The following is a 26,671-nucleotide window of genomic DNA, read 5'->3' on the forward strand; positions in this document are numbered from 1 at the left end:
GAAAGCTAGACTGAAGAATCCAGACTAACCTAACATGCCAGAAAGATTTACATAGATTTAGAAATAGAAGACATTGTAGGCACTTTAAAAACAAAAAACCAAAAAAACCCCCAAAACTCAGCTGGGAAGACTACTATACTATCCAAGTGCTTAACCATTGCAGCTGAAACCAGAATGGACCTAGACAAGCAAGGGAAAGATGGGAGTGAAGATCCACAGAATGAGTATCTTCCTCACAAACCTTCACATTTCAGGTCTTATAAGCAATTATTTCTTCAAGATCTTATTTGTTTGAGAATTAACCAATCATCTCTAAGAACTTAAAGCTCTGAGGGAATTAACACTAACTAAAGAGGCAGGAATTTCAGCAAAAGGCAGGCAGGTGGGCCTATTTCAGAGCCCCTTGTAGGACAGTAAAAGCTGAGGGCTTTAGACTGAGCTAAGCAGAAAGCTAAACAGAGCAGAAAGGGTCTCTAGAGGTACTCTCACCAGCCCTTTTCCACCCCACACCAAAGTTCGTTTCAGTCAGAATAGCCAGCTGTGAAAGCATGGCTCTAGAGCCAGACTGCCTACATATGAATTCCAGGTCTTCCATTTACCGGCTTTGTGACTCTTGGTCAAGTTACTTTATGCTTTAGATTCTCTCTCACAAAATGGGAGATAATATTACCTATCTTATAAAATCATTCTATTAATTAGTTAATTTATGGCAATGTGACTAGAACACATCTGTTATACAGTATGTACTATTATTCTACCAAGTATATAATTTAATCTGACTAAGTCCTGTGGTCAGGGAGGAGATAAGGCCGAATGTATGAATCATAAGGATAAAGTAAAGGATGGAAGGACACTGAAGAAATCAAAGTAGGGCCCCACCTAGCCTCTAGTATCCCAGGGCCACTGCTCAGATTTTTTTTCTTTTGATAAAAACAAAGCACAAAACGAGATTGATATATTTTGTTTCCATGCTAACAGGGAAAGCAGAGGTTTGAATGTGGCATAATCCTGGTATGAGAATAAGCCAGCAAGCCAAAATACAGATTGGAATCAGAAAGAACAATGGCAGAATAGAACTCCAGGTAAGGTATTAGGATTCGGAAAACTACAGAATACAAAGAGATTTTAGACGTCCTTTAGGAAAAATGCCTGAGTCCTAGCATGTATTAGGTGTTGCTCTACATACAGCCAACAGAAGGGGAACACCCATGGTTTAGACAGGTTCCTCCTGTTCTATGGGTGGTGAATGCAAAGTGGTGCTTCTTAAGCTTTATTAGTATCATACTCTGAACTCCAAGATCTACTGAGAAATCTGAAGAATATCACTACAAGAAGGCAAATAAAGAGACAATCTCATTTCTCCTTCCCCAGTAAGGTTTTCTGCCCTTTCCTCTTTGCCAGGAGGTAGATATGACCCAAGGTTGAAAAAACACATAACAACTATCTCAAATGACTTAGATTTAATCATCGGAAGCAAACTAAATGGAAAGCTTACAATAGAGAAGAATTTTATGTCAGTGCCTTTTGAAAACTGAGCTGGAACAGAAAGGGACTAGGTGCTGCCCCTCAACCTGATCCCTTCCAAACAAAGATGTCCAGTGTCCCTGGCACTCTGGATCAGGAATGGGGAAGACTCTGATGGTTCTGTGCATTGAAGTCTTGCCCACCACTCACTCCTGGCCAGCATCAGGAGCCCTGCCTTGCCGGCTCTGGTCGTCACCCTTCTTTTTGTGGCCTGAGACGATGTCATCAATCCGCAGCAGCAGCACTGCCGTCTAGGAGAAAAGTCACAGCCCCAAAGAGGTCAGCAGAGAAGGCAAGGACACTGTTTTCTTTTAGACATATCACCAAGCTCCTCCCACAGAATTACCATTTTATCTGAAATCTACCTTCTCAGAGTCTTGAATAAAAAATACAATTCTCCCTAAACAAGGGACACAGCTTGTGCTATGTTATCTTGTTTTTTGTGTGAGGTAAATATAAGTAAGGGGATGGAATTTCTTGGGAGATCTTTTGGGAATACTCTGCTTTCTTTATCTCCTCCCTTCAAGACTAGACCAAACACACTGGTTTCTGGTTATCAGGAAATACACAGCACATACACATCTTAGGATGCCTCACCTCCACTGCTGTCTTATATGTTTGCAGTTTCACAGCCAATGGCTCCCATATGCCCAGTTCTTTCATATCCACCAAAGTACCTGTCTCGCCATTTACGCCCCAGGTCTCACAGTTCTCCTGGGTGTGTTTGGCCTGCAGTTGGAACAAGTAGTAGTTAAAGGGAAAAATACTAGGAACAAGTAAGTTATCAGGAAACATTAGGTAAAAAACTAAACCGAAATTACTGGATTGGTATGGAAGGGATAAAGGGAAATGGCAATGACAGCAAACAAGTCAAAATTTACAGAGAAGGATTTTAAGGGAATTACATGGAGAGCTTAGGTCAATGTGAACCTCCCCTTAGGCCAAACACAGCTTTTCCTACCCTGTCAAGATAGTAGCATGGAGAGGAACTCACCCGAAGGGAGGTAAGTAGACGGATGGTACTGGCCCCACAGTTCTGAATTAGGGTACGAGGAATGACCTCTAGGGCCTGAGCAACAGCTCTGTACGGCCACTGTTCCACCCCAGTCATGGCCTTGGATTTTTCTGTCAAGGCATGTGCCACAGCCATCTCAGAGGCCCCACCCCCTGGCACCAGCTGAGGGTCCAGGAGAACATTGCGACATACTTGCATGGCATCTTGGAGATTGCGTTCTACTTCCTGAGGCAAACAATATGAAGTCAAAACTCAGTGACTCACAGACATATCAGAGGCACCAAAGGACTTCCTGACAGCCAAGGTTAGTAAACCACCAAAGAGGGCAACTAGGAAAGGTCATTGGAACCCTTACTGGTCAGGGCAAATGCTATTTACCTGGGGAGAATGTGTAACCCATGACCCCAAGAGGGTAGTGGGGTGTCACCCCAATCGTGAAGTTACGTCTTTGTCCATTATGCTAGATAGAGTTCTATTCTTATTTTGTCTTTTCCCAGTTGTGTCCTTTAGGAGGCTGCATGGTGTAGTGGCAACTCTCTCCTACCAGCTAGGTACGTTTGGGAAAGATACTTAGCCTTATTGAGAGAAAAAAGAAAGTAGTGTTTATAATTTCAACTTAAAAAATAAGAAAGAGGGCCAGGTCGTGGCTCACTTGGTAGAGTGCAGTGCTGATAGCACCAAGGCCGCGGGTTCGGATCCCTATATAGGGATGGCCGGTTTGCTCACTTGGAGGAGTGTGGTGCTGAGAGCACCAAGTCAAGGGTTAAGATCCCCTTACCGGTCATCTTTTAAAGAATAAGAAAAATAAAAAAAATAAGAAAGCAGGACTGGCTGGTTAGCTCAGTTGGTTAGAGTGTGGTGTTATAACACCAAGGCCAAAGGTTCAGATCCCCATACTGGCCAGTTGCCTTAAAAAAAAAAAGCAGTAGTTGCCAGGGAGGAGGAAATCAATGGGTAAAGTCTCAGTTTTACAAGATGAAAAACTTCTGAAGATCTCTTGCACAAGAAATGTGAGTACACTTAACACTATGTTAACTTACTGTACACTTAAGACAGGGGCTGGCTGGTTAGCTCAGTTGGTTAGAGCATGGCGCTGATAACATCAAAATCCACAGTTCAATCCCTGTACTGGCCAGCTACCAAAAAAAAGAAAAGGGGGGGGGGGGGGCGGGAAAGGAAGCAGGAAAGGTATTTGTGGCTACAGATCCAAATTAAACAGCTATAAATGGGCAACAGGATGATTTCAGATTCTCTGGGAAACTCTCAAGCAGTGGAATGACCTACTTCATGTGGTCACACTTTCAACACTTCCAAGGATGACTCACCAAGAGAATCTCTTTGCTGGCCCCCCGGAGGAGAATGGTACAGGCCTTGGGGTCTTTGCACTCAGCGATGAATGTAAAGTACTCATCTCCAATTTTCTTGATTTCCAACAAGCCTGCTCCTGTCCCAACATCATCTTCTCTCAGTTCCTCTGGTCGGCTGACTATCCGGGCCCCACAGGCTCTATTGGGTGGAAGGGATGGGTAGAACCAGATGATTTCAGATACCCTCACCCAATTCCCCAGTCCCTAGGGTCTGTGGCTAGGGATAAGAGCAAAAGTGGATCACTAGAAGTAGTACTTGATAAGTCTTGACTGCCTAGTGAAAAAGATTTTCAGACACACATAGGTGAAGTTTCCTTAAAAAACTCTATAACCAGATAGTTAAAGTGTACTCTGTGGTTACTAAAATTTGGACGAATGAGCTCCTACACATATTTAACATGTACATAGCACATAATGGTCATTTCTAGATATGACAAGGCCAATAATAGAACGGTACCAAAGAAGATGCAAAGGTCAAAGAGAAAGATAAATAGGTACCTAAGTATATGTTTGACCCAATTTTTATGAATGTAGGACTCTACATTCACTTTGTCACTCTTTCCCTGCTACTCATGGGCATGTGGCGTCAACTATGTGTATGCATATAATGCCCAGAGCCATTTCAGAGAAAGTAGAAGTACAGAATTCAATTTGGAGCTGTGATATATTATGTGATGTTGGAGAAGACATCAGTTTTTGAAAAAATGAATTAGTATTAAAAATGGGGCTGACAGGTTGGCTCACTTGGGAGAGTTTGGTGCTGATAATACCAAGGTCAAAGGTTTGGATCCCCATACCAGCCAGTTGTACCCCCGACCCCACAAAAAGAAAAAAAAAGATAGTATCTGAGCAGATATCAGTGCAGAAGCCCTGAATGCAATCTACAATTGCTTTAATAGCACCTGAGGATCCAATCAAGGAAACTGAAAGTTCTGCTATATAAGGATATTTCAATTCTATTTTTCCATGAACTTTTTAAAGTACCCTCACTTCTCTGGAAATGTTCATTCAGAATCATCATGACAATAAAAAAAAAACTCTTTGATAAGTAGTTATTTAGAAATGTAATGGACACCTACCAAGGTAGTGATTACAGATGTCTAAACCATAAGCATGAACTGGCCAGTGGCTCACTTGGGACAGAGTGGAGCTGATAACATGAAGGTCAAGGGTTTGGATCCCTATATAGGGATGGCTGGTTAGCTCACTGAGAGCATGATGGTGACAACACCAAGTCAAGGATTGGGATCCCTATACCGGTCATCTTTTAAAAATAAATAAATAAATAAATATAAATTAAAAAATAAAGCATAAGCTGCTCACTAATGGTTAGGGTCAGTATAGAAGACACTCATAGTGGATAATTGCTGGATTAGAGAACTTCTGAAGAGCGAAGACAGCTAAATCCATCTTATTTCCACCTATTACTGTAACCTAATTAAACCTTTTCAGGTAATGATCACTGCATTAGGCAGCTACGAAAAGGAAACACATGGGAAAGAACAATCTTATTTTTATCTGGTCTACTTACCGGGCAATGCGATTATTGTCTGTCTTCCGGACTCTGCGGATAGCTGTGATATTGGCCCTCATGAGGTAGTGCTGAGCTAAATCTGCAAATCCAACAGTAGAGGTGTCAAGTGAATGCCAGAACTCCTGAGTTCTCAACTAATTTTACCCTCAAAGTACTCTAACCGTGACACAATTATGTCTATATGCCAACATGCGTGGGAGAAAGCAATATCCCACCCTCTTCTATCTCGAAGGTAGGCTGGTAAAATTAACAGGAGTCCTACCTGAGATGCCCTTTTCTGTGATGACCACGTCAGGCTTCAGATGGATAATGTCCTCACAGAGCTGCTGGATGTACTCTTCCTCCATTTGAAGGATTCGGGTGAAGTCTTCCTCTCGTGTAATCTCAATGTCAGTCTGTGTGGTTAAGAAAAGTCACTCTGATTTAAAAAATTCCTGGACTGGTGAAGCTCTTCAGGGTCATTGCAACAACTACACTCCCTCTACCCAGCCTTGTCATGTATCCCAGATAGAAGGAGTTAGAATAATGTTTTGTTTGTTTGTTTTTTTTAAATAAAAGATGACTGGTAAGGGGATCTCAACCCTTGGCTTGGTGTTGTCAGCACCACGCTCAGCCAGTGAGCTAACCGGCCATCCCTATATAGGGATCCGAACCCGTGGCCTTGGTGTTATCAGCACCACACTCTCCTGAGTGAGCCACGGGCTGGCCCTAGAATAATGTTAAAGCCATGACCTCACATCTCTGTAAGCCAATTTAGCTCTAGCTATCATCCAGTTTGCCCCCTTCATTTAATTATAAAGCAACTGAAACTCAAAGTCAGAATTAGTGGTGAATTTGGCCTTTCTAAGGTCTCTGACCACCCAGTTCAGCGTTCTCTGTCCTGCTAGTGTGCATGGAAATTCTAAGTCTTGATTCTCCCCACTAAGTTGACTCTTGTTTCCAATACTTGTTTAATAAGATTCGATGACTTTGTTTTATTCAATGGAGCCTTGTGAGCCTCCTACCCTCTGCAAATTTTCCTTTAGCACTTCAAAGCTAAATTAAATCTTATCCTATGTTCTCCCGATGCATTAGGAAAGGAGGCATGATAATGTAAAACTGAAGCCAAACACAGTGGGGTTCAAAATTTTGGTTTGGCCAATAGTAATTATGTTCCTCGAGCAATTAACCGAACTTCTCTGAGCTTCAGATCCCTCATCTGTAAAATGAAGTTAATGACAACTATTTTAAAGAATTATTGTAAAAGAAATAATATATGTTCAGCACAGTAATTGGCACAGATTAGGCATGCAATAAACATACCTTCTAATTCCCTTGTCCATATTAGCAGTCAGATTTTTACATACATCCTAAGGAATAGGGCCAGGAACCATACCTGGCTTTCTCCTTTCTTGTATTCCAGAGAAGAATCCAGCAGCACAATTCGAGGGTTCTTGATATAGCGCCGCATTCGTGGGTGGGTCACATCCTTGTTAATCATGACTCCACGTAAGACACACGAGTCTTCAATGATGCCCCCGGGTATCTGAGCAAAAGACCCACAACGAAGAGGAGAAATTTTTCAACTCCCAAAAGATCTTCATCTTTCCCAAAAGATCACTATTTCAAGTTTCTGAAGTACCTTTCTTCCACAAAGCTCAAATACAAAAAATGACTGCAACCACATTTTTTTCCCCTCTAAGACGCATACCAATTTTGGTCCACAACACCCAACTGGAAGATCAGCTGAGACCCACAGAAATTCAGTATCTTAATAAAGGTTTAAAAAGGCCCAGGTCTCTTCTACTTCCTTAAGGATATTCCCACAGAATTTTAAGCTTGAGGCTCCATCTACTGGCCATAAATAATTACACTTACATTTTGATTTAAATTTAGTAGAGAGATGGGAGAACGCTTTCTAGGGCTTATTAAACTATACATAAGAGCTCTTAACTTGTGTCTTAATCAAGCAACTGACATGCATGCAAATGCACAGGCATGGAGACACCAATAAGCCTTTCCTTAGTCCTTATAAACCTTGTGTAGGGGACAGCAGTAAAAGTAACAAAATTGTTTCAGGAATTCCTCCTTAGCAGCTTCTTTAGGTTTTTGTTTCCGGGGTAGCATGTAACGTTCTACTATATACATAAGCACACAGTTACAGTTCCAACTGCAGATATTTCACTAATTTAAAACTTTCCTCCACAAGTAGGATGATTCACGCTAGGCACTGGGTCTCATGGCTGGCTTAGCTTCAGTGCAGCCATGTTGAGTGGTTTTCCATCTTTCCTCCCCCTTTCCCTTTCTTCTCTGGGAACTGAAATTCCTCTCCTGGGAAGGGGTAAACATTAGCGTTACCATCAAAGGTACATCTTGTGTGCTGCATTTAGCAGGCTTCAGGCCGGACTGCTCTGTACTGAGATAGTGGCTAATCAAGAGCCTATGCCCTAACCAACCAAATGTTATTGGACCACAAGGGCTGGGTCTCCTTGCATACCACTGATTTCAAAATTGCCCATTACTCTGTCAGAACCCTCCCTAAAAGTCTTATAAACCTCCTGCTTTCCTTGGTTTGGGGGAACTGATCTAGTTCAGTCTTTCCTCCACATTAGTGGAATAAAGCTTTCGGCTGAAATGGCACCTGGCTTGGGTCTCTCTCTCTCCCCTCCATCTCGCCAAACCTAACATCAGGAAATAATCTGTCCCCAAAGTACATACTAAAAGAGATTACCTTTTCCACCCTTGCATATTTCTTGATGTCAATCTCCTTACGACCATTCTCCTCAAACTGTACGGTTTTGACAGCATCCAAGGCAATGTTGCAAGCTAAAGAGGACCACCGACCAATTGCTTTGGTAGTAATGGAGCTGTTGATGATGTTTAGCATTATATCACGGTTATTAATATCAACAGGGGTACTGGGGAAAAGAAAAACGAATAATATGTCAGCAGGCATCTTGGATATTTAAAGTCTCTGATCTATGTCTTGGTGACCGTAATGGTGAGCTAAGAGGCAGAATGAGGGAATCTGTTCCTTTGTAGAAAACTAAAAGAGATATCAAGAGGTAATCTTGTCCACCCCTCTGCCTTTTAGCAAGACTACAACTACACCATTCCTAGAAGCTGCCTTAATTCCCTAAGCAGTTTGTTCCCATGTCTAACCACCCTCCACATTTACATGCAAAGGGTACAGTAAAATAATTTGTTCCTTACATTGTCCGCTTCGAATAAAGACCAGATAAAGACCAAATAAAGCCTTCAATTTTTACAATTGGGGTCAAGACACATTTTGTCTATAAAACTTTATCACATAACTACCCAATATTGAGAGTTCCTCTTGCTGTCAAATCACCAGTCCGTAACATCCATTTTGAACACTGGAATTTATTCTATCTAGCATCTTAACTCAAGATGTGATATACAGTGCTTTTATGTGTCAATTTATTCTCCCCTCACAAGGTTATAAATCTGTGCATAGCAAGACTATTTAGAAACAAAAAATAAAGTTGTAAGAGACCTTGGATAACAACTTGTCCAAATTTTCACATATTGTTAAAATTCCTTCTGTAACAGTGGAGGGTACATAATATGCAATTACTAAACAGTTGTTGAATTATGGACTTTAGGGAACAGGCAATAGCTGCAAAAGCAGTATCTAAGATAAAAGTGTTCTAGGTAGGTACCTACTGCTTGATAAAAAGAAAAACTTTCTAACGATTCAGCTCCATACACTCAATAAAACCTTTGTGTATCTATACATTCTTGCAGAGATTATTTCATAAAGATAACTAAATCAATATCTCATTCCCTAAGTGCTAGACAGAGATATTACTGTACACTTTGTTTCTTAGCAGCAGGCAGTACAATACAAAACTCACCAAATTATTCAACACTTACGCACCCAATGATCTAAACATACAAAATCGTAGATTACAAGTTTTCACCTTTTAAACAAAATTTTTTTATTCGAAACATTGTTTTTTGTGACTCTGCATTATGTCACAACTTAACTAAAATTCCCTAAAATTAGAAGTCATGCATTTTTATGCCCCTTTTATTGCCCTATTAGCACTCAGCACATATAGACCAACAGCAAGTACTTCAATTACTAAATTCAAATAGCATTTTTATCCCCAGCCCTTTTGATTTTAATGGAAAACTGCTGGCTATCATCCTCATAGCACTTTATCAGAGTACTGAATTAGCTACCATCATACATGATGGTAGGATATTTTAATACCAAGTCTTGAATAATTATAGTTATCTAGTTCGTTAAGTTATTTCCCATTCTGGACTCTAAAATCTTGGAAGGTAGATTACTTATCACACATTTCTCTCAGCAGTGCCTAGCACAGAACCATGTGGGTGGGGGGAAGAGAGGAGAGGGGGGGAGAGAGGGAGAGAGCTAGAGGGGAGGGAGAGGAGGGGGAAGGGACGGAGGAGGAAGGGGGAGAGAGGGAGGAGAGAGAGAATGGAGAGGGAGGGAGAAAAAGGAGATGGGGGAGGGAGACAGAGATGTGTGTGACTGGTTTTCCTTTACTACCTAAGAACAGATAAATCAGTCTTCAGGCCTTCATATTTGATACTACCCATTTCTGCCTCCCCCAACAATACCTGATTTTCTTTAGGGTACTGATCATATCATCCAATGCCTTGCGATAAGCACTGATCACCACTGTTGGATGCATCTGCTGCTCTAGGAAGTGCTCAGCCACAGACAGCATTTCCCCTGCTGAGAAAAGATACAAGCACCACAGTAATGTTTTAAAAAGTACGTGGATGTCAAGGCAACTTCACTGTGCTTCTAAAAAAAAAACAATATATTTTTGTTTTTCCTAAAACAGATTCTCCCAAAAGATATGCCATTTGGTGTGTTAATACTATTTCAAATTTTATACTTTGTACAAGCCAATTCATAAAGAAAACATACTTATTGGGTGTATTTTAAATGATCAAAGATTAATCCTAGAGTTTACTTAGTCTTTGATCTTTCCAACTAATTATTTGTTACCAGTTTCCTAAAAAAAAGAAAACTTTTTCCCAAAGACTCTAAAATGGAAAGAAAAATACACAAAGGGAAAACAGATTTGTTTATTATTATCTCAACGCCTTAGATTCCAACCAAACTGCTAGTAATAAACAAAAAACCTTATACCTGGGAGAATACCCACAAAAATGTACAAAACGTAACCTCTGAATGAGGGATTACTGGTACAACATCCCCCTTCTTTTGTCTTTACTTTCTAATTAATACACACATACAAAATAATACATATATAGATACAGACACACAAAAGCTTGTTTCAAAAAAAAGCTTAATTAATTTATTTTTGGCAGCTGGGTGGTACAGGGATCTGAACCTTTGATCATGGTGTTATCAACACCATGCTCTAACCAACTGATTTTTAAAAAGTTTAAAGAGAGAAAGGTAAATAAATATTCACTTTTACTACTAACTCAATGACACTGATTTTTAAAATTTATGCCAATGTGCCAAAGTTTACTTACCTATCTAATATCTCAAAGTGATTCGACTAAGATTATCAGCCTAGAAAATTCTGCCTAAAACCTAAAACTCACCTTCTACCAAAAAAAGTATGAAATCTTTCCTCCTTCTTTCATCCTACAAATTTTTTTTTTAAGTCCAGAACTAGCCATACGTAATTCTCAATCCTCAAAAGAAATGGATCTAAAGACATGATTAGTTGTAACGTTCAACCAAATTTTCCAGCCAACTCACCACTCTCAAAATGCAGTACAAAGGCATTCAAAGATAAATTACAATGTCACTTTAAAAAAATTCACATTGGGGGCCAGCCTGTGGCTCACTCAGGAGAGTACAGTGCTGTTAACACCAAGGCCACGGGTTCGGATCCTATATAGGGATGGCCGGTTAGCTCACTGGCTGAGCGTGGTGCTGACAACACCAAGCCATGGGTTAAGATCCCCTTACCAATCATCTTTTAAAAATAAATAAAAAAATAAAATAAAAAAATAAAAAATAAAAAATAAAAAAATTCATATTGTAAGAATTTTGTTGTAAGAACTCTTATTCTTAAGCATATAGACCAACACTATAAACTATAATCCCTTAACTTAAAATAGTTTTTTCCGGGAGGGAGGTTTCGGTAACAGGCCACAATAATCAGCCACATTGTATAACGACAAAATAAAATTAAAAAAAAAAACAAAAAACAAAAACACTTATTGAGCATTTTCTAAGTTAAAATATGCTGTCAAAAAAAAAGTTTTTTCCTCATTTCTAACAACATGCTATTGCAATCAAATTTTTAAAAATGAATGTTCTTATTATAAAAATTTCACCATTGATGTGAAATTTATAAACGAAATAAGCCAAGTTTTCAGAAGTAATTTTTAGGGAGTAGAAAGCTCATTATTCTCAAGATTGCATATTTGTGAATTCACCCACCTGCTAAAATTTATTTGTAACCCCGAAATCAATATTCATGGCGCTTTCACAGTCATCCGGACATATGCACAATGGTGAAAAATTTGAGTCACCCAATGACATTCCTAGGTGAGGTCAGAGAAGGCCTTGTTTTGGCTCTCGTACTATAAACAAATGTCTTTTCTGCAATATATTTAGGGCTGCATTTTTCACATTTTTGTTGGTGATTTCATTATTTAAAATGGCTCCCAAGTGTAGTGCTTAAGTGCTGCCTCGTGTTCCTAAGTGCAAGAAGGTTGTGATGTGCCTTAGGGGGAAAATATATGTTAGGTGAGCTTCATTCAGGCATGAGTTACACTGCTACTGGCTATGAGTTCAATGTTAATGAGTCAACTATATATATTAAATAAGGTGTATATAAAACAGAAAAACACATATAATAAGTTATGTATCTATACGTTAATGAAAATGTTGCGACCAAAGGCTCATCATAGGAACCTAACCCTGTATTTCTCCTAGAAGTAATGTTTAGTACTTGCCAATTCAGAGTTTGGAGTGACTTTATACACAGAAAATTAGCAACAATTTATTTATTTATTTATTTTTTAAAAAGATGATCGGTAAGGGGATCTTAACCCTCAACTCGGTGTTGTCAGCACCACGCTCTCCCAAGTGAGCTAACCAGCCATCCCTATATAGGGATCCGAACCTGTGGCCTTGATGTTATCAGCACCATATTCTCCCAAGTGAGCCATGGGATGGCCTTAGCAACAAATTATTTATATACTTGTAATTAGTGGACTGGTAATAGAATCTCCTTTTTAAAATATGACATAGGTGTTATTTTTAATTCTCCTTATCAACCTTCCACTCTCCTCTTACCAAGAATAATTACTGATGTGGTCCCATCTCCAACCTCTTCATCCTGGGTCCGGCTAATCTCAATCATGGACTTGGCTGCCGGATGCTGGACTTGAATCTGCAAGAAAAATGTAGACCATCACTGAATCAACAATACTCAAAGACCTCTTAACCCATTCTGCTTAGCTTCTTCAGCTTCTTGCTTTCATACAAGTATATACTCCCTTCCCCTTTGTTGTTTACCATACCTTGAAAGATTAAAAATGGCCCCCCAAATATTTCAAATAAACCACCTTTCCAAGTCTTTTGGGAAAAATGCATCATGCAAACTCAACTACTAAAGCTTCCTAAAGACAGAACAGTATCTTTTAGTTTATTTACTGGAAGCTCCGTAGTGGTTAAACTGTGTCCTCCAAAAAGATATGTTCAAGTCCTAACCCCTGGAACCTGTGACTATGACTTTGTTTGGAAACAGGGTCTTTGCAGATGTAACCAAGATAAGATCATATGAATTACGGTGGGCCCCAAATCCAATCACTGTGTCCTTATAAAAGACACACAAGGAGAACGCTCAATCTCCACTGAGGCAAGCCAAGGAATGCCAAGGACTACTAGCAACCATCAGAAATGAGAAGAGGCAAAAAAAGACTCTTCCCTACAGCCTTCAGAAGGACCATGGTCCTGCTGACACCTTGATTTCAGACTTCTAGCCTCAGTCTATAAGGGAATAAATTTCTGTTGTTTTAAGCCAACCAGTTTGGGGTAATTTATTACAGCAGTCCTCAGAAACTAATCACCATCTACAAATATCTTCATGGATCCTTTATATTTATAAAACTATTAGAAAACAAATTAAAAAAAAAAAAATCACACCTCTCGGAGAATGGCATTGCCATCATTGGTCATCACAATGCCTCCCATTGGGTCCAAAAGCATCTAAAACAAAAGCAAAAGTTGTAGTAAAGTGTCCTAGACAACAGAAAAGAAAAATTTGTAGTCTAAGAGTTTCAGTGAGAAATAAGCCCACCTTCATCATAGACTTGGGTCCCAAACATGTTCGGATGATATCTGCAATAGTCTAAGGGAAAGGAAACATAAAACATGTAAGCACAAATCAGAGGATAGTATATGTTGGAGTGTTAGGGGAAGGGGGCATGAGCAACCCACAGAGCAAATGTTTTAACAATGACACCCCTAAAGTAGGGTTGTCAACCACTTTAGATACAATATGCCATTTAGCTAGCTCCTGTCCCCCCAACCCTCCTTTGGGAATGCTTTCAGGGTGGATGCAGAAAAAAATGACTTTTTCCAGGAAAAAAAGGGGAAATGCCTCCCAGAGCTTCAGTTTTCCAGCAGTCCAAATTACGGCAAGTCCATGTCTTAGTATTTCTTTCCATGACTGTGGCCGCCACACCACCCTAAATCAGATCTAGGGCTATTTCATTCAAAAGACATTTACCAAATACCTATCCAGGATCTACAGTGGGTCCTAGCAATACAAAAGGGAATTAACCAATCTTTCCCTCAAGTAACTCAGTCTAGTATGGGAGACAAAACACAAACAGAATATTATAAAATATACAGCAATAGAATTACACACAGGTTAACATGAGAAGATTTTTAGGCCCAATCTATTATTAACATTAGGGAAAAGTCCTCAAAGAAGATAAGTCAACATTTCCTCTGCCTAACTGCATACTCTAAAGTATAGATGCGTAGGAAACTTACCACTACAAACAAATACAGAAATACGGTAGACCCCTGAACAACACAAGGGTTTGGGGTGACAATGCCATGCGGCTGAAAATCCACGTATAACTTTGGTCGCGGTGCCATATCATTACTTAAGTGGACCCATGCAGTTCAAACCTGTGTTGTTTAAGGGTTTGCTGTACTAGGGAAGACAGCTGGAGACAAACCACTATAACCACTTAAAAGATTTATGCTACCTTGGCAGCACTGATGTTTCCAGATTGAACTTTTCTTCCAGATTCACGCTTTGTGTTCTGGCCTAAAATATGTAAAAACAAAAATCAACACCTGAGGACTCCCCCATTTTACACAAGTTATTCATTCTGTGACCTTTAAAAATAAAAATAAACACAGGTTTCACAGTATATACATAGATCAAAGCTTATCAAATCCTACACTTCAAATACATGCAGCTTATTATATGTCCATTATGCCTCAAAAACCTGTTAAAAAATAAACACATGTACTTACAGCTATTCATTTCTTTTTTTATTTCAACCCCCAATATATTAGCAAACAACCCATAATGCTTCAACTTCGGAATCTTGGTCAACACTTTCCCTTTAATCAAACATTCATATATTTACAGCAGGGATTTATAACCTCAGATTCATGAATAGGCCTCAAGGGGATAGAGAACTCCCTGAGATTATGTGACAAAAGGAGAGATACTGCCTTCTTTTTTCTTTCTGGGAAGAGGATCCATAGCTATCAACAGATTCTCGAGGAGCTAGTGACCCTAAGGAAACAATCACCACTTCATGTAAAAAGGGAAAGAATTTGGGGATTCATATTTTCCTGCTTAAATAGGGGGATCATACTCTGACAGTCCCAGCTTAATTACTGACAGTGCCCACACAGCATGCTGTGCAATGAGAATATACTTTCTCAAAAGTGTCCCAATTGGGGGTCGGCCTGTGGCTCACTTGGGAGAGTGTGGTGTTCACAACACCAAGGCCACGGGTTCAGACCCCTATATAGGGATGGCCGGTTAGCTCACTTGGGAGAGCATGGTGCTGACAACACCAAGTCAAGGGTTAAGATCCCCTTACTGGTGATCTTTAAAAAAAAAAAAGTGTCCCAATTTGCAAAATAAATTACATAGTCATCCATACTTGGATGTAATAAGAATGTCTCAGTGACCTATCTGCCATCAATAACAATTGACTACCTATTTTAATAGGGAGCCTAATCGGTTACAGTCACTAATGCCAGAGATTAGTGCAGACCTGAAAAGACTCTACAAATGCTCCACTCACCCAAGGCCAGTGATTATAATCAAACCAACATAATGCTTACTTCCCTCCTTTCCCCAAATTGTACATTCTCCTATAACTTAAGTCTGTAAATCTTTCAGTACAGTCCTATCAAATCTAAACACCCATAATGCTCAGGATTTACATTTCTATGGGGCAGAGGTACCCCCAAACCTGCACGAACCTACAACCCATCAGAAAGACCAGGGTTTTTGGTCCGGCCCGTGGCTCTCTCGGGAGAGTGTGGTGCTGATAACACCAAGGCCACGGGTTCGGATCCCATATAGGGATGGCCAGTTAGCTCGCTGGGTGAGCGTGGTGCTAACAACACCAAATCAAGGGTTAAGATCCCCTTACCGGTCATCTTTAGAAAAAAAAAAAAAAAAAAAAAGAAAGAACAAGTTTTTTTTTCAGGGTTAAGTGAATTTTTTTGAAAAGTTATTTTGCAGGTATAGAGAAAACGAAGAAAAACTCTGAATAGCACTCTACACACGGTAAGGTGGGGAAATGGCTAGCAAAGCATCCTAGGTGGTCCTGCAGATGGAAGTCACACACAGAATGGAAACAGGGAAGGAAATGGAGGTAGTTGGTACTCGTTGGTCAGGAAGAAATAAGGGATAGTCTCAAACAGAAAAGGGAACCAGTAGAGAAATGTGGGAAAACTCTGTTGGTGAGTGGGAAGATTACAACGTGGGGGACACTGCGGGAACGATTACATCTAAGACCAATGAGGAAAGAAGGATTACTTCTGGAATAAGAGTTAATGAACGACTGTTACTGAAAGAAAATACAATTTTACATTTATATACCAAGCATACCACTTGCTATTTGCCAGACCTTCTTTTAAACTGTTTACCTACCTATGTAATCTTCGAAATTCTACGAGGAAATACTATTAACCCCATTATCACAGACAGTAACAATTGAATTAAACAGTTTGCCCGAGGTCACACCGCCAAGAATATAAAGCTACGCCTAACTAAAACACCATTGTTCATTCAGCTATACACCAAAAACCATGCTAGAAACGGTGGAGGGGCGGGGAGAGTGGGGGCTGAGGAAGTGAGCAGGGAGTGGGAAAGCTTCCCGAGAGGGGCACACGTATGGACAAGAGGCTCAGCGAAAAGGTCAGTTCGGGTTTGTAGAGAGAAGAGGATAGGTCAAGAGAAGAGAGGAAAGCGGGAGAAGGGGCTTCCAAAATGACGATGACTGGAAGGCTCAGCGGCCGGGTCAGGGCGGGACGGGGCTGGGGCAACACTTAACGGTGGGGAGGGACACAGGGAAAAGAGGGGTCCCTTCCTTGGCTTCCCCAGAACTCACTGAGCACGAGCACCGGACGATGGCCCATCATGGCGGCACGACGCAGGGCCGGATAGCCAGAGCTGGGTGAACCGCAGAACCTTCTGGAGAGAGAGAGAACCAGAACGAAGCCCAGAAAACGCTGCCTCCTCAGGGCTTACACATAAACCCGCTACTCTCCGTATCGCCACCAATCACCGTACCCACCTCTTTGACCGGCACCAAAATAGGCCAATGGACAGTCAGCCCTGCCCTCTACGCAAGAACGGCCGGGCAAGCTAGATAGAGAGAGCGCGATGGTGGCAATGGGAAGGCACAGGCGCTTGCGCAATAGGGTTGCCGCGCCCGGCCGCGTGCAGAGCGAACATCAGCGCAAGCGCCAAGGCTCGGGCCGTTGGCCAGCACGCTACTGCGCATGCGTATCAACTACCGGGGTGGGTACTGGGGTTGAGGTGTTGGATTAACACCGCAGGTGAGGTTATTAAACTGTGTGTTGCGCTCTGGCTACTCGAGGACCGTGAAGATTATAAAAGGATTGACAATTCCACTGTTTTGTTCCAGTCAGCAACGGGGAGGAATAGAGGGGCGGGACTTCAGCCGGCGGTTGAGCGAAGACCTGGCGGGTTTGATGAAGCGTGACATGAGAGCTGTAGTACTATCCGGCCGTTCTGGGCGGCAACGATCCTTTTTTCTGGGCACGCTGGGAATTGTGGTTTCTCTCCTCTGGACTCGTGGCTGTGTGTGGACTTTTATCTTAGGCAAATGCTTTCTACTGAGGCCATGAGCGGTACCTGAGGGTGATGGCTTGCTTCTCCGAGTTATCCTATCTAAAACATTTTCTCAAGTATTCCCTGTGGTGCTTTAAGATCTTTTTTCTCCACACTCATCCATCCCTCTCCCGCCCTCCTGACTCAACTCCTGGTCCAGTAGCGATGAGGAGCCAGAGTTTTTAAATTACCATACTGGATAGGAAAAGGACGGATACTGCAGAAATTAAACATGGAGAGAACACGGGAAGTAATTGCCCGTTCAAAGAGGACTCTTAAGGTTTGGGTTTAGTTAAATTACTGTTTTGTCCGGGAAAAAACTTTTCCAAACTGGTGAAGGGACCGTGAGAGTATGAAGAATTCAAGAACAGTCACTTTTGGCTATGTAGTATAGTACACCCTTTCACGCTTCTTTCTCCCCAAATTGTAACAGTCTGAGATCTGCTGGAGAGAACTTATGAAATTGTCAGTAGTAAAAATAATAGCATGGGTTGTTGATCATGTGACTCTGATTCTTTCCCAGGCACCACACCTGTTGGTGTTCAGATGGAGCAGCACACTAGTCATCCTATTAACAGAAAAGGTGTGTGTCAGAGGCCCTACTTCCCCCTCCCTTAAAAGCCAGACCTCCCTAATTGCTCAGCATTTGGGAAAATGATTTTATGTTTTTTATGTATGTTTTTTCCTATTATATGGTTAATTGGAAAGTATTTGTGTTTGTTCTGCATTCCCCACTAAATGAGAACATTGCTGTATTCCCAGTGTCTAGAACTGGATCTGTTAAATAGTAGATGCTCTATAATTATTTGTTGAGTGAATTTATTATTCTTCCTTTGCATCTCCTCTTAATACTTAGAATAAGACTTTGTGTACAGGGATCTCAGAAGACATGATGTTAACTAGACTGAACAGATTCTCAATCTGAGTGGGACAGTCCCACTTGTGACCAGGGAAATGCCTGAGGCCATCTGATTTTGGAGCCTGTCCACTTAAACATAGGTGGAGTACATTATTTTATCTGAGAGACCTATTATGCCATAGCTTGCACATAAATTAACTAGCTCTTTTCACAGAGTGTATAGTGCGATGCTAAAGATCATGCCTTTGGAGTCTACAGGCCCAGATTTAATTCCATCACTACCACATACTAATTCTGGAATCTTGGGCAAATATCCTGTAGGGAAAGTGAAGATAAATGGTCAGGGTCCCTTGGGAGTTCAGAGTCTTGCCGAGCATTTGATTTAAATATGCATGTGTGCCCAAGTGTTCCTTGGTTGTCTGATGTAATTGCGTGTATGCACCCAGATGTTCTTTGGTTGTCTGACTTGCACCCAGGTGTCCTGGGTTATCAGACTTGAGTATAAAGGACGAATGGGTCTGATCCCCAGGGCCCCCTGCGTCCGGGAAGGTCACTACTGCTGCTGGAGGCTGTTGTTGCTAGGGCCCGCGGGATGCCCCAAGAGGCCACCGCTGCTGAGGAAGCTGAGGACCGAGCTCGTGTCCTGGGATCTTTCCCAATTACCTGACTTGTGGACCTGCCTGTGAGGGGTCCGGTGATCCAGCCAGACACGTGAGGGGTTTGGTGACCCAGCCTGGCATGTGAAGGGTCTGTGACCCAATGTGTACAACGGATTTGAAGGGTCTGTGGATGCCATACATATCCTAACTTAAGTTTCCTAAACAAAATGTGTATAAAACTACCTAATTCATAGGGTCATTGTGAAAAGTATGAGAGTGCACGTAAAGCACCTTTTATTACTATTTTCTCTGTTCTGCCTTCTTTTACTGCTTCCCAACCTGATCCTCTGTTATACATTGTCTAGTCAGAAGCATGGTTCCTTTAATACAGATTGTGTGTAAAATATTCTTCAAATTTTAGAACCCAGTAGAAAATTCATCCTCATACGTCCAGGAAGGGCTCAAATTATTTAGAAGTGCATTTGCGTGGAAATTAACACATTTTTCAAATGCTGAAAAAAATCTTGACACTTTGAGTTTTAGCTTCTATTTCCTTACAACACTCTGCATGAACTATCAGATGACTGTTGACTTTGGAGCAGGAGGACCTATAGTAGAGCTTGGAAAAATCCACAAACCTAGTGCAAAAAACCCCAGATTTCCCTCACCAAGAATAGCTGACAGGGAACACAACAGATTTCAGTTTTCATAGGCTCTGTGACCTTTTAGAAAGCACCTCAGCCTGGCACTTCTTCCTCTTACAATGTCATTCCTTCTGGTGCCCTCTGAGAAAAGGACAAGAATAAGACATCTTTCTTTATACAACCTGCTTGTCACACCTCTGCCCTCAGGTTTGTTTTTCTTGAAGAGGACCCCTCTTTTGCTTCATCCGTGAGATCCCAGCTGAGATATCAGTTCCTCAGGACACATTCCCTAGCTCCACAGACAAGGTCAGGTGCTTTCATGGCACTTATTGGGGTGTAATGTGTGTACTTGATCACTAACTGATTGTCTATATTGCAAGACTGTTGGTTCCAGAATACTAGAGACCAAATCTGTATAGCCCACTGTTGTACCTCAGTGACTGACACATAGTAGGCACTTAACTATCTCTTATCTGTATGAATGAATGGATGAACTCAATTTTTCTGTCCTTTCTTGACTCATTATGACAACGAATTATTGACTCCCCACTGTCCCAAGCCCTTTAATTCTTTTTTTTTTGTCTTTTTTTGTGACCGGCCGCACCGCGCTCAGCCAGTGAGCGCACCAGCCATCCCTATATAGGATCCGAACCTGCGGCGGGAGCGCTGCTGCGCTCCCAGCGCCGCACTCTCCCGAGTGCGCCACGGGGTCAGCCCCCAAGCCCTTTAATTCTTTCTGGGTCCCAGCTGTTCTGCCTTTTCATCCATTGCTCTTCTTTTATGCCACTTCCTTTTCATCTTCCAGACTCCTGAGGAGCAGTTCCTCAAAAGTCCAGTTTTCTCTCTCAGTTTTTTACTTTGGAGAACTCACTTATTTTTGCAGCTTCTTCATTCCCTTTTGTGGCTGGCCTGGCAGTTTGACCTTTTGCCCAAGCACAGTGCCATCTCTCTGGCTGTTTTTCTAGTCATTTCTATTTGGATTTCCTACTCTCACCTCAGATTCAATATTTCCAAAAAATGTGCTTATGTTAATATGACAGAACTTCAACTCAGACTCTCTTGAGTGAAAGAGGTAATTGAGGGGCATGTGCAGTTGGAAGGGATGCTGAGGTAGCTCAAAGAATAGGAAGAAGAGCTTCAAAAACCAGGGCCTTAGGGATTGGAACTGGGGATTCAGTGCTTGTTGTTATCTGTCTATCCATCTGTTCCTCTCTCCTTACCCTCTCTCATCTCTAGTCTCTTGCTTGTATCCACTTCTCATGGTATGCTGGCCAAATTCAATAGCTTTCATTGGGTGCAACTTTACATCTTTCCAGCATAGCAAATCAGAAGAAAGCAAGCTTCTTTGATACAGAATTATCAGTTCCCAGACACAGAACATATAGATTCCAGGGAGTGACTCTGGCCCAAATTACCTCATATGCTTGGATCAATCACAGTCACTAAGGGGGACAGGATACCATGATTGGCCTGTATTGGGTCACATGACCATCCTTGTTGGGTAGAGGGGCTTGGTTGTAGTCTCACCAGTAGACCCTGGAATCCAGGGAAAGAATAGTTTCCCAGAAGAAGGGGTGGTCAGTAAACAAAAATAACATATGTCTGCTGCAGGACTCATCACCTCCCTACAAATCAGGTTTTCATTCCAACTTTATTTTTGCCAAAGGCAGTCTATTTACCTGTCGTGCTCTTTTACCTGCCCGTAATCCTGCCAACTGGGCCGATTGTTGAGCTAGGGCTGGGTCTGGAGCTCACAGACTCCTCAAGCCTGTTCACAGACTGGGTCACAAACCCTTCACATGCCAGGCTGGGTCACCAGATCCTTCACACGCAGGTCTATGAGCTAGGTAACAGGCCAAAAGGTCCTTGGAAGCCATAGGTTAGAAGGCATGGCCGCGACTTGGCTGGCATCTGCCTCAAGCATCCTCCCGCGCGGCCATGCTCTCGAACCTACGGCTCCAAGGACCTTTGGCCAGTTACCTAGCTCAGAGGCCTGCGTGTGAAGGGTTTGTGACCCAGTCTGTACAACAGGCTTGAGGGGTCTGTGAGCTTCAGACCCAGCCCTAGCTCGACAATCGGCCCAGTTGGCATGATTACGGGCAGGTTAAAGAGCTCGACATTACCAACCTATTGTGTTTAATATCTGTAGATTAATCAAAATACCATTTAAATCACATCTTCTAAAAAGCTTGGTGGTTTTCCATTGTATTCAAGAGAAAGCCTAAACATCTCAGATTTAAGGGCTGGCCTGTGGCTCACTCAGGAAAGTGCAGTGCTGATAACACCAAGGCCACAGGTTCAAATCCTATATAGGGATGGCTAGTTAGCTCACTGGTTGAGTGTGGTACTGACGACACCAAGCCAAGGGTTGAGATCCCCTTACCGGTCATCTTTTTAAAAAAAAAAAAAGTAAGCAAATTAGATCTTAGCTTATCCCACTCTTTAATCCCACTGTGATTTTTTTTGTCTTATATGTCTTTCTAATACATAAGATATTCAGGGTAGGGCTCTGGTACCTGTTTTCATACACAAGGTGCAGGGCTCTAATTAGAAAGGCTATCCCTTGTTGGAATGAGCTCTGATATAGTTACCTCTGATTTAGTTTCAGCCAGAGAGGAAGGTAATGTTGTGCCTCTTTGTCAAGCAAAACTCTCCCCCTGCTATATTAATCTTCAGTCAAGTTCCCCACCAGCCACTTTTTTGAACATCCAGACAACAAAGCTGCCCTCAGGTAAGGGTGTAGGGAGGGTTTCCCAAATGGATTCAGCAGGGGGAAGGGTTGCATGAAGGAGGTGGCCTGAGCTTTCTCCTGTTGATCTAGTGCTAACTATGTGTCAAGGCACCTCTAGATTTTTCACTGGTAGCTTGTTGATTATTCAGTTGTACTGATTTTATTTTCTTCCCAGTTCTACCAGTTTGTGTTGTTTTCTTGCTTATTAGCACCTTTGTTAGACTAGGCAGGATTGAAAGGAAAATCTTTTTGCCTGCTAGTAATGTTAGTTAAAAGGTGGCTAGGGAAGGAAATAGTAACTATTTGCTCCATCTAAGTTTCTTTGAATTTCCATTATTCATCCTTCCCTGGGGAAATGAGTATTTGGCATACCTATGGGGAGCCTAATAGGGCATTAGGTAGTCATAACCCCTGTTTTTTGAGGACCTCAGAGACCAGTAAAGAAGTCAAGACCGATAAATTTACAAACAATAGATAACATAATTACTAAGGTAGCCGTGCTGTCTGTGTATAATGTAGTTGAAAACATTAGGAAAAATGGGCTGATGCAGCAAGACTGGTTGAAGTTAGAAAATAGGAAGAACTTTAGTTCACTGTTAATGAAACACTGTGTCAGGTAAGAGAAGGAGGCTGAGGTTATCCCCTAAGTTCTTGAAAGGGAAGTTAGGCCTTACTCCCAGACCATTTCATTCACTCATCAAATATTTGCTGAACATTTATGCGAAAGGCACTCTTTTTTTTAATTTATTTTTTATTAGCATATTCATTGTTACAAATCATACTTATTCTTTATGCCCCTTATCCAATCTCCCCCCTCCCCTTTCCCCCTCCCTGGCTCTAATAACCATAGATTTGTTCTCTTCGTCTGATAGATTAACTGTTCCTGTTGGTTTGTTGCCTAGATGATCTGTCCAGTACTGAGACAGGTCCAGGCACCCTTCTAAGTGCTGGGAATATAGCAGTGAACAAATCAGACAAAAATCCTTGCCTTCCTGGTGCTTACATTCTAGAAGGGGGATCTAAACAAAAATAAGTAATTACAAAATAAGCCATATGATTATAAGTACCATGGGAAAAATAAAACAAGGGAGAGAGTTAATGAGTTCCAATTAAAATAGGATAGCCAGGTAGGCCTCACTGAGAAGGTGACAGCTGAGCAAAGGTGTGTCTGGGGTGGGTTGTACCTGGAAAGATTAGAGAAGTCATCTTATTACAGCCCTTCCAACCTCAGTACAATGACGGATGTCTCTCTTTTGTCCCCTTTGCACCTCCATTGTTCTTCCTTCAGGATTTGACCACAAGCCCAAAGAATGCCTAGGACTGCTAGAATGTATGTATGCCAATCTCCAGCTTCAGACCCAGCTTGCCCAACAACAGATGGCTATTTTGGAAAATTTGCAGGCATCCATGACACAACTGGCTCCTGGGAGGGAAAGCAAGAACTCTTTTCTCCCAGCCTTATCTCATAATCTTATTGTTAAAACACCTGCCCCAATTCAGTAAATGAATTGTGGAACAAAGTTATTGTGTGTTTTTTCCCTCTCTCTTCTCAGTAAGCCCTTGCTGGAATCAGGGCATATATAGTCTACATATAGTTAGTTTGTTCACAAGTTTATAATAAGTCTCATTAAGTGCAAAGCATTGTATAGCACGTGGGGATACATATTACAGAAGAGACAGTTTGGGGGGGTTTACTGTCTAACAGGGCAGAAAAGGCAGATAATTCATTGCAAAATTTAGTAGTGCTCTGAGGGGGAATAGAAGTTAAGAGATAACATTGGAAGTTACTAGGATCCAACTGGACCAATCTTGAAATCTTGCTGGAGAAAGTGACCTTATGATGCCACATGAAGAAGGGGAGGAATTGGATCGTATGATGATGTCAGGTAGTTCCATGTCAGTTGGGAAGCTTAGAAAAAGTCCTAGAGGTAGAAGAATAAGTCATCAGAAATAAGGGAAGAGTTTTTCTTCTCCAGAATATAGGCTGTGAAGCAGGAAGTAGAGGAGCTGAGGACAGACAAGTGTCAGCTTTCCCTGTAGAATTATTATTATTATTATTATTATTGGCAGCTGGCTGGTTTGGAAACCAAACCCTTGACCTTGATGTTACAAGGCTGCACTCTAACCACCTGAGGTAATTGGCCAGCTCCCCATGGAATTTTTTTTCCATTTATTTATTTATTTATTTATTTTTCCCCATGGAATTCTTCCTTTTTTAAAAAATTTTATTTTTATTTAATTTTATTTTTTTTCTTCTTAATTTTATTTTGTCGATATACAATGTGGTTGATTATTGTGGCCCATTACCAAAATCCCCCTCCCTCCTCCCTCTCCCCCCTCCCACCCAACAATGTCCTTTCTGTTTGCTTGTCGTATCAACTTCAAGGAATTGTAGTTGTTATGTCTTCTTCCCCCCCCGCCCCGGTTTTTGTGTGTATGTGTGTGTGTGAATTTATTTATTTATTTTTAGCTCCCACCAGTAAGTGAGAACATGTGGTATTTCTCTTTCTGTGCCTGACTTGTTTCACTTAATGTAATTCTCTCAAGGTCCATCCATGTTATTGCAAATGGCAGTATTTCATTCGTTTTTATAGCTGAGTAGTATTCCATTGTGTAGATATACCACATTTTCCGTATCCACTCATCCGATGATGGACATTTGGGCTGGTTCCAACTCTTGGCTATTGTAAAGAGTGCTGCGATGAACATTGGGGAACAGGTATACCTTCGAGTTGATGATTTCCATTCCTCTGTGTATATCCCCAGCAGTGGGATAGCTGGGTCATATGGCAGATCTATCTGCAATTGTTTGAGGAACCTCCATACCATTTTCCATAGAGGCTGCACCATTTTGCAGTCCCACCAACAATGTATGAAAGTTCTTTTTTCTCCGCAACCTTGCCAGCATTTATCATTCAGAGTCTTTTGGATTTTAGCCATCCTAACTGGGGTGAGATGGTATCTCAGTGTAGTTTTGATTTGCATTTCCCGGATGCTGAGTGATGTTGAGCATTTTTTCATATGTCTGTTGGCCATTTGTATATCTTCCTTAGAGAAATGCTTCCTTAGCTCTTTTGCCCATTTTTTAAGTGGGTTGCTTGTTTTTTTCTTGTAAAGTTGTTTGAGTTCCTTGTATATTCTGGATATTAATCCTTTGTCAGCTGTATATTTTGCAAATATTTTCTCCCACTCTGTTGGTTGTCTTTTAACTCTGTTAATTGTTTCTTTTGCTGTGCAGAAGCTCTTTAGTTTGATATAATCCCATTTGTTTATTTTTCCTTTGGTTGCCCGTGCTTTTGAGGTTGTATTCATGAAGTCTGTGTCCAGTCCTATTTCCTGAAGTGTCTCTCCTATGTTTTCTTTAAGACGTTTTATTGTTTCAGGGTGTATATTTAATTCTTTAATCCATTTTGAGTTGACTTTAGTGAAAGGTATGGTGAAAGGTATGGGTCTAGTTTCATTCTCCTGCATATTGATATCCAGTTCTCCCAGCACCATTTGCTAAAGAGGCAGTCTCTTCCCCAGTGTATAGGCTTGGTGCCTTTGTCAAACATCAGATGGCTGTCGGTGTGTGGGTTGATTTCTGGATTCTCTATTCTATTCCATTGATCAGTGTGTCTGTTTTTATTCCAGTACCATATTGTTTTGGTTATTATAGCTTTGTAGTATAGTTTAAAGTCAGGTAGTGTTATGCTTCCAGCTTTATTTTTTTTGCTCAGCATTGCTTTGGCTATGCGTGGTCTTTTGTTATTCCATATAAATGTCTGGATAGTTCCCCCGTGGAATTATTCTGATAGCAACTCTTAGAAGCTCTGGGAAGCCATTGGCAGATTTCTTATAGCAGCGGGACACATGTAATGTAGAAACACCATGGGAAAAACATTTTGGCATGGAGAGAGAATGGAAATTAAGAGACCTGCATCAAGTAGTACAGTCATCCTTGGTATTTGCAGGGGATTGGTTTCAGGACCTCCTGCAGATACCAATATCTGCAGATGCTCAAGTCTCTGGTATGAAATGTTGTAGTATTTGCATATAACCTAGGCACATCCTCCCGTATACTTTAAGTCATTTC

At 41.3% G+C, this 26,671-nt stretch overlaps 2 protein-coding genes across 2 annotated transcripts; one reads left to right on the forward strand and one right to left on the reverse strand.

Moving 5' to 3' along the window:
- Positions 1–1,445: 1,445 nt before the first annotated feature.
- On the reverse strand, positions 1,446–17,161 carry CCT3 (chaperonin containing TCP1 subunit 3). The gene is made up of 14 exons (XM_063105059.1): positions 17,018–17,161; positions 14,639–14,700; positions 13,717–13,767; positions 13,563–13,625; positions 12,711–12,807; positions 10,034–10,151; positions 8,151–8,337; positions 6,816–6,965; positions 5,703–5,835; positions 5,438–5,519; positions 3,865–4,045; positions 2,519–2,764; positions 2,122–2,253; positions 1,446–1,775 (listed from the first exon to the last, which is right to left on the reverse strand). The coding sequence occupies exons 1-14, from the start codon at positions 17,046–17,048 to the stop codon at positions 1,671–1,673; spliced, it is 1,638 nt and encodes a 545-aa protein (XP_062961129.1). The 5' UTR covers positions 17,049–17,161; the 3' UTR covers positions 1,446–1,670.
- Positions 17,162–18,309: 1,148 nt separating this feature from the next.
- TSACC (TSSK6 activating cochaperone) lies at positions 18,310–24,099 on the forward strand. Its single transcript, XM_063103695.1, has 3 exons — positions 18,310–18,346; positions 22,468–22,596; positions 23,885–24,099. The coding sequence occupies exons 1-3, from the start codon at positions 18,310–18,312 to the stop codon at positions 24,097–24,099; spliced, it is 381 nt and encodes a 126-aa protein (XP_062959765.1).
- The last annotated feature ends 2,572 nt before the right edge of the window (positions 24,100–26,671 follow it).

Source organism: Cynocephalus volans, chromosome 8, assembly GCF_027409185.1.
Source record: "Cynocephalus volans isolate mCynVol1 chromosome 8, mCynVol1.pri, whole genome shotgun sequence".
NCBI lineage: Eukaryota > Metazoa > Chordata > Mammalia > Dermoptera > Cynocephalidae > Cynocephalus > Cynocephalus volans.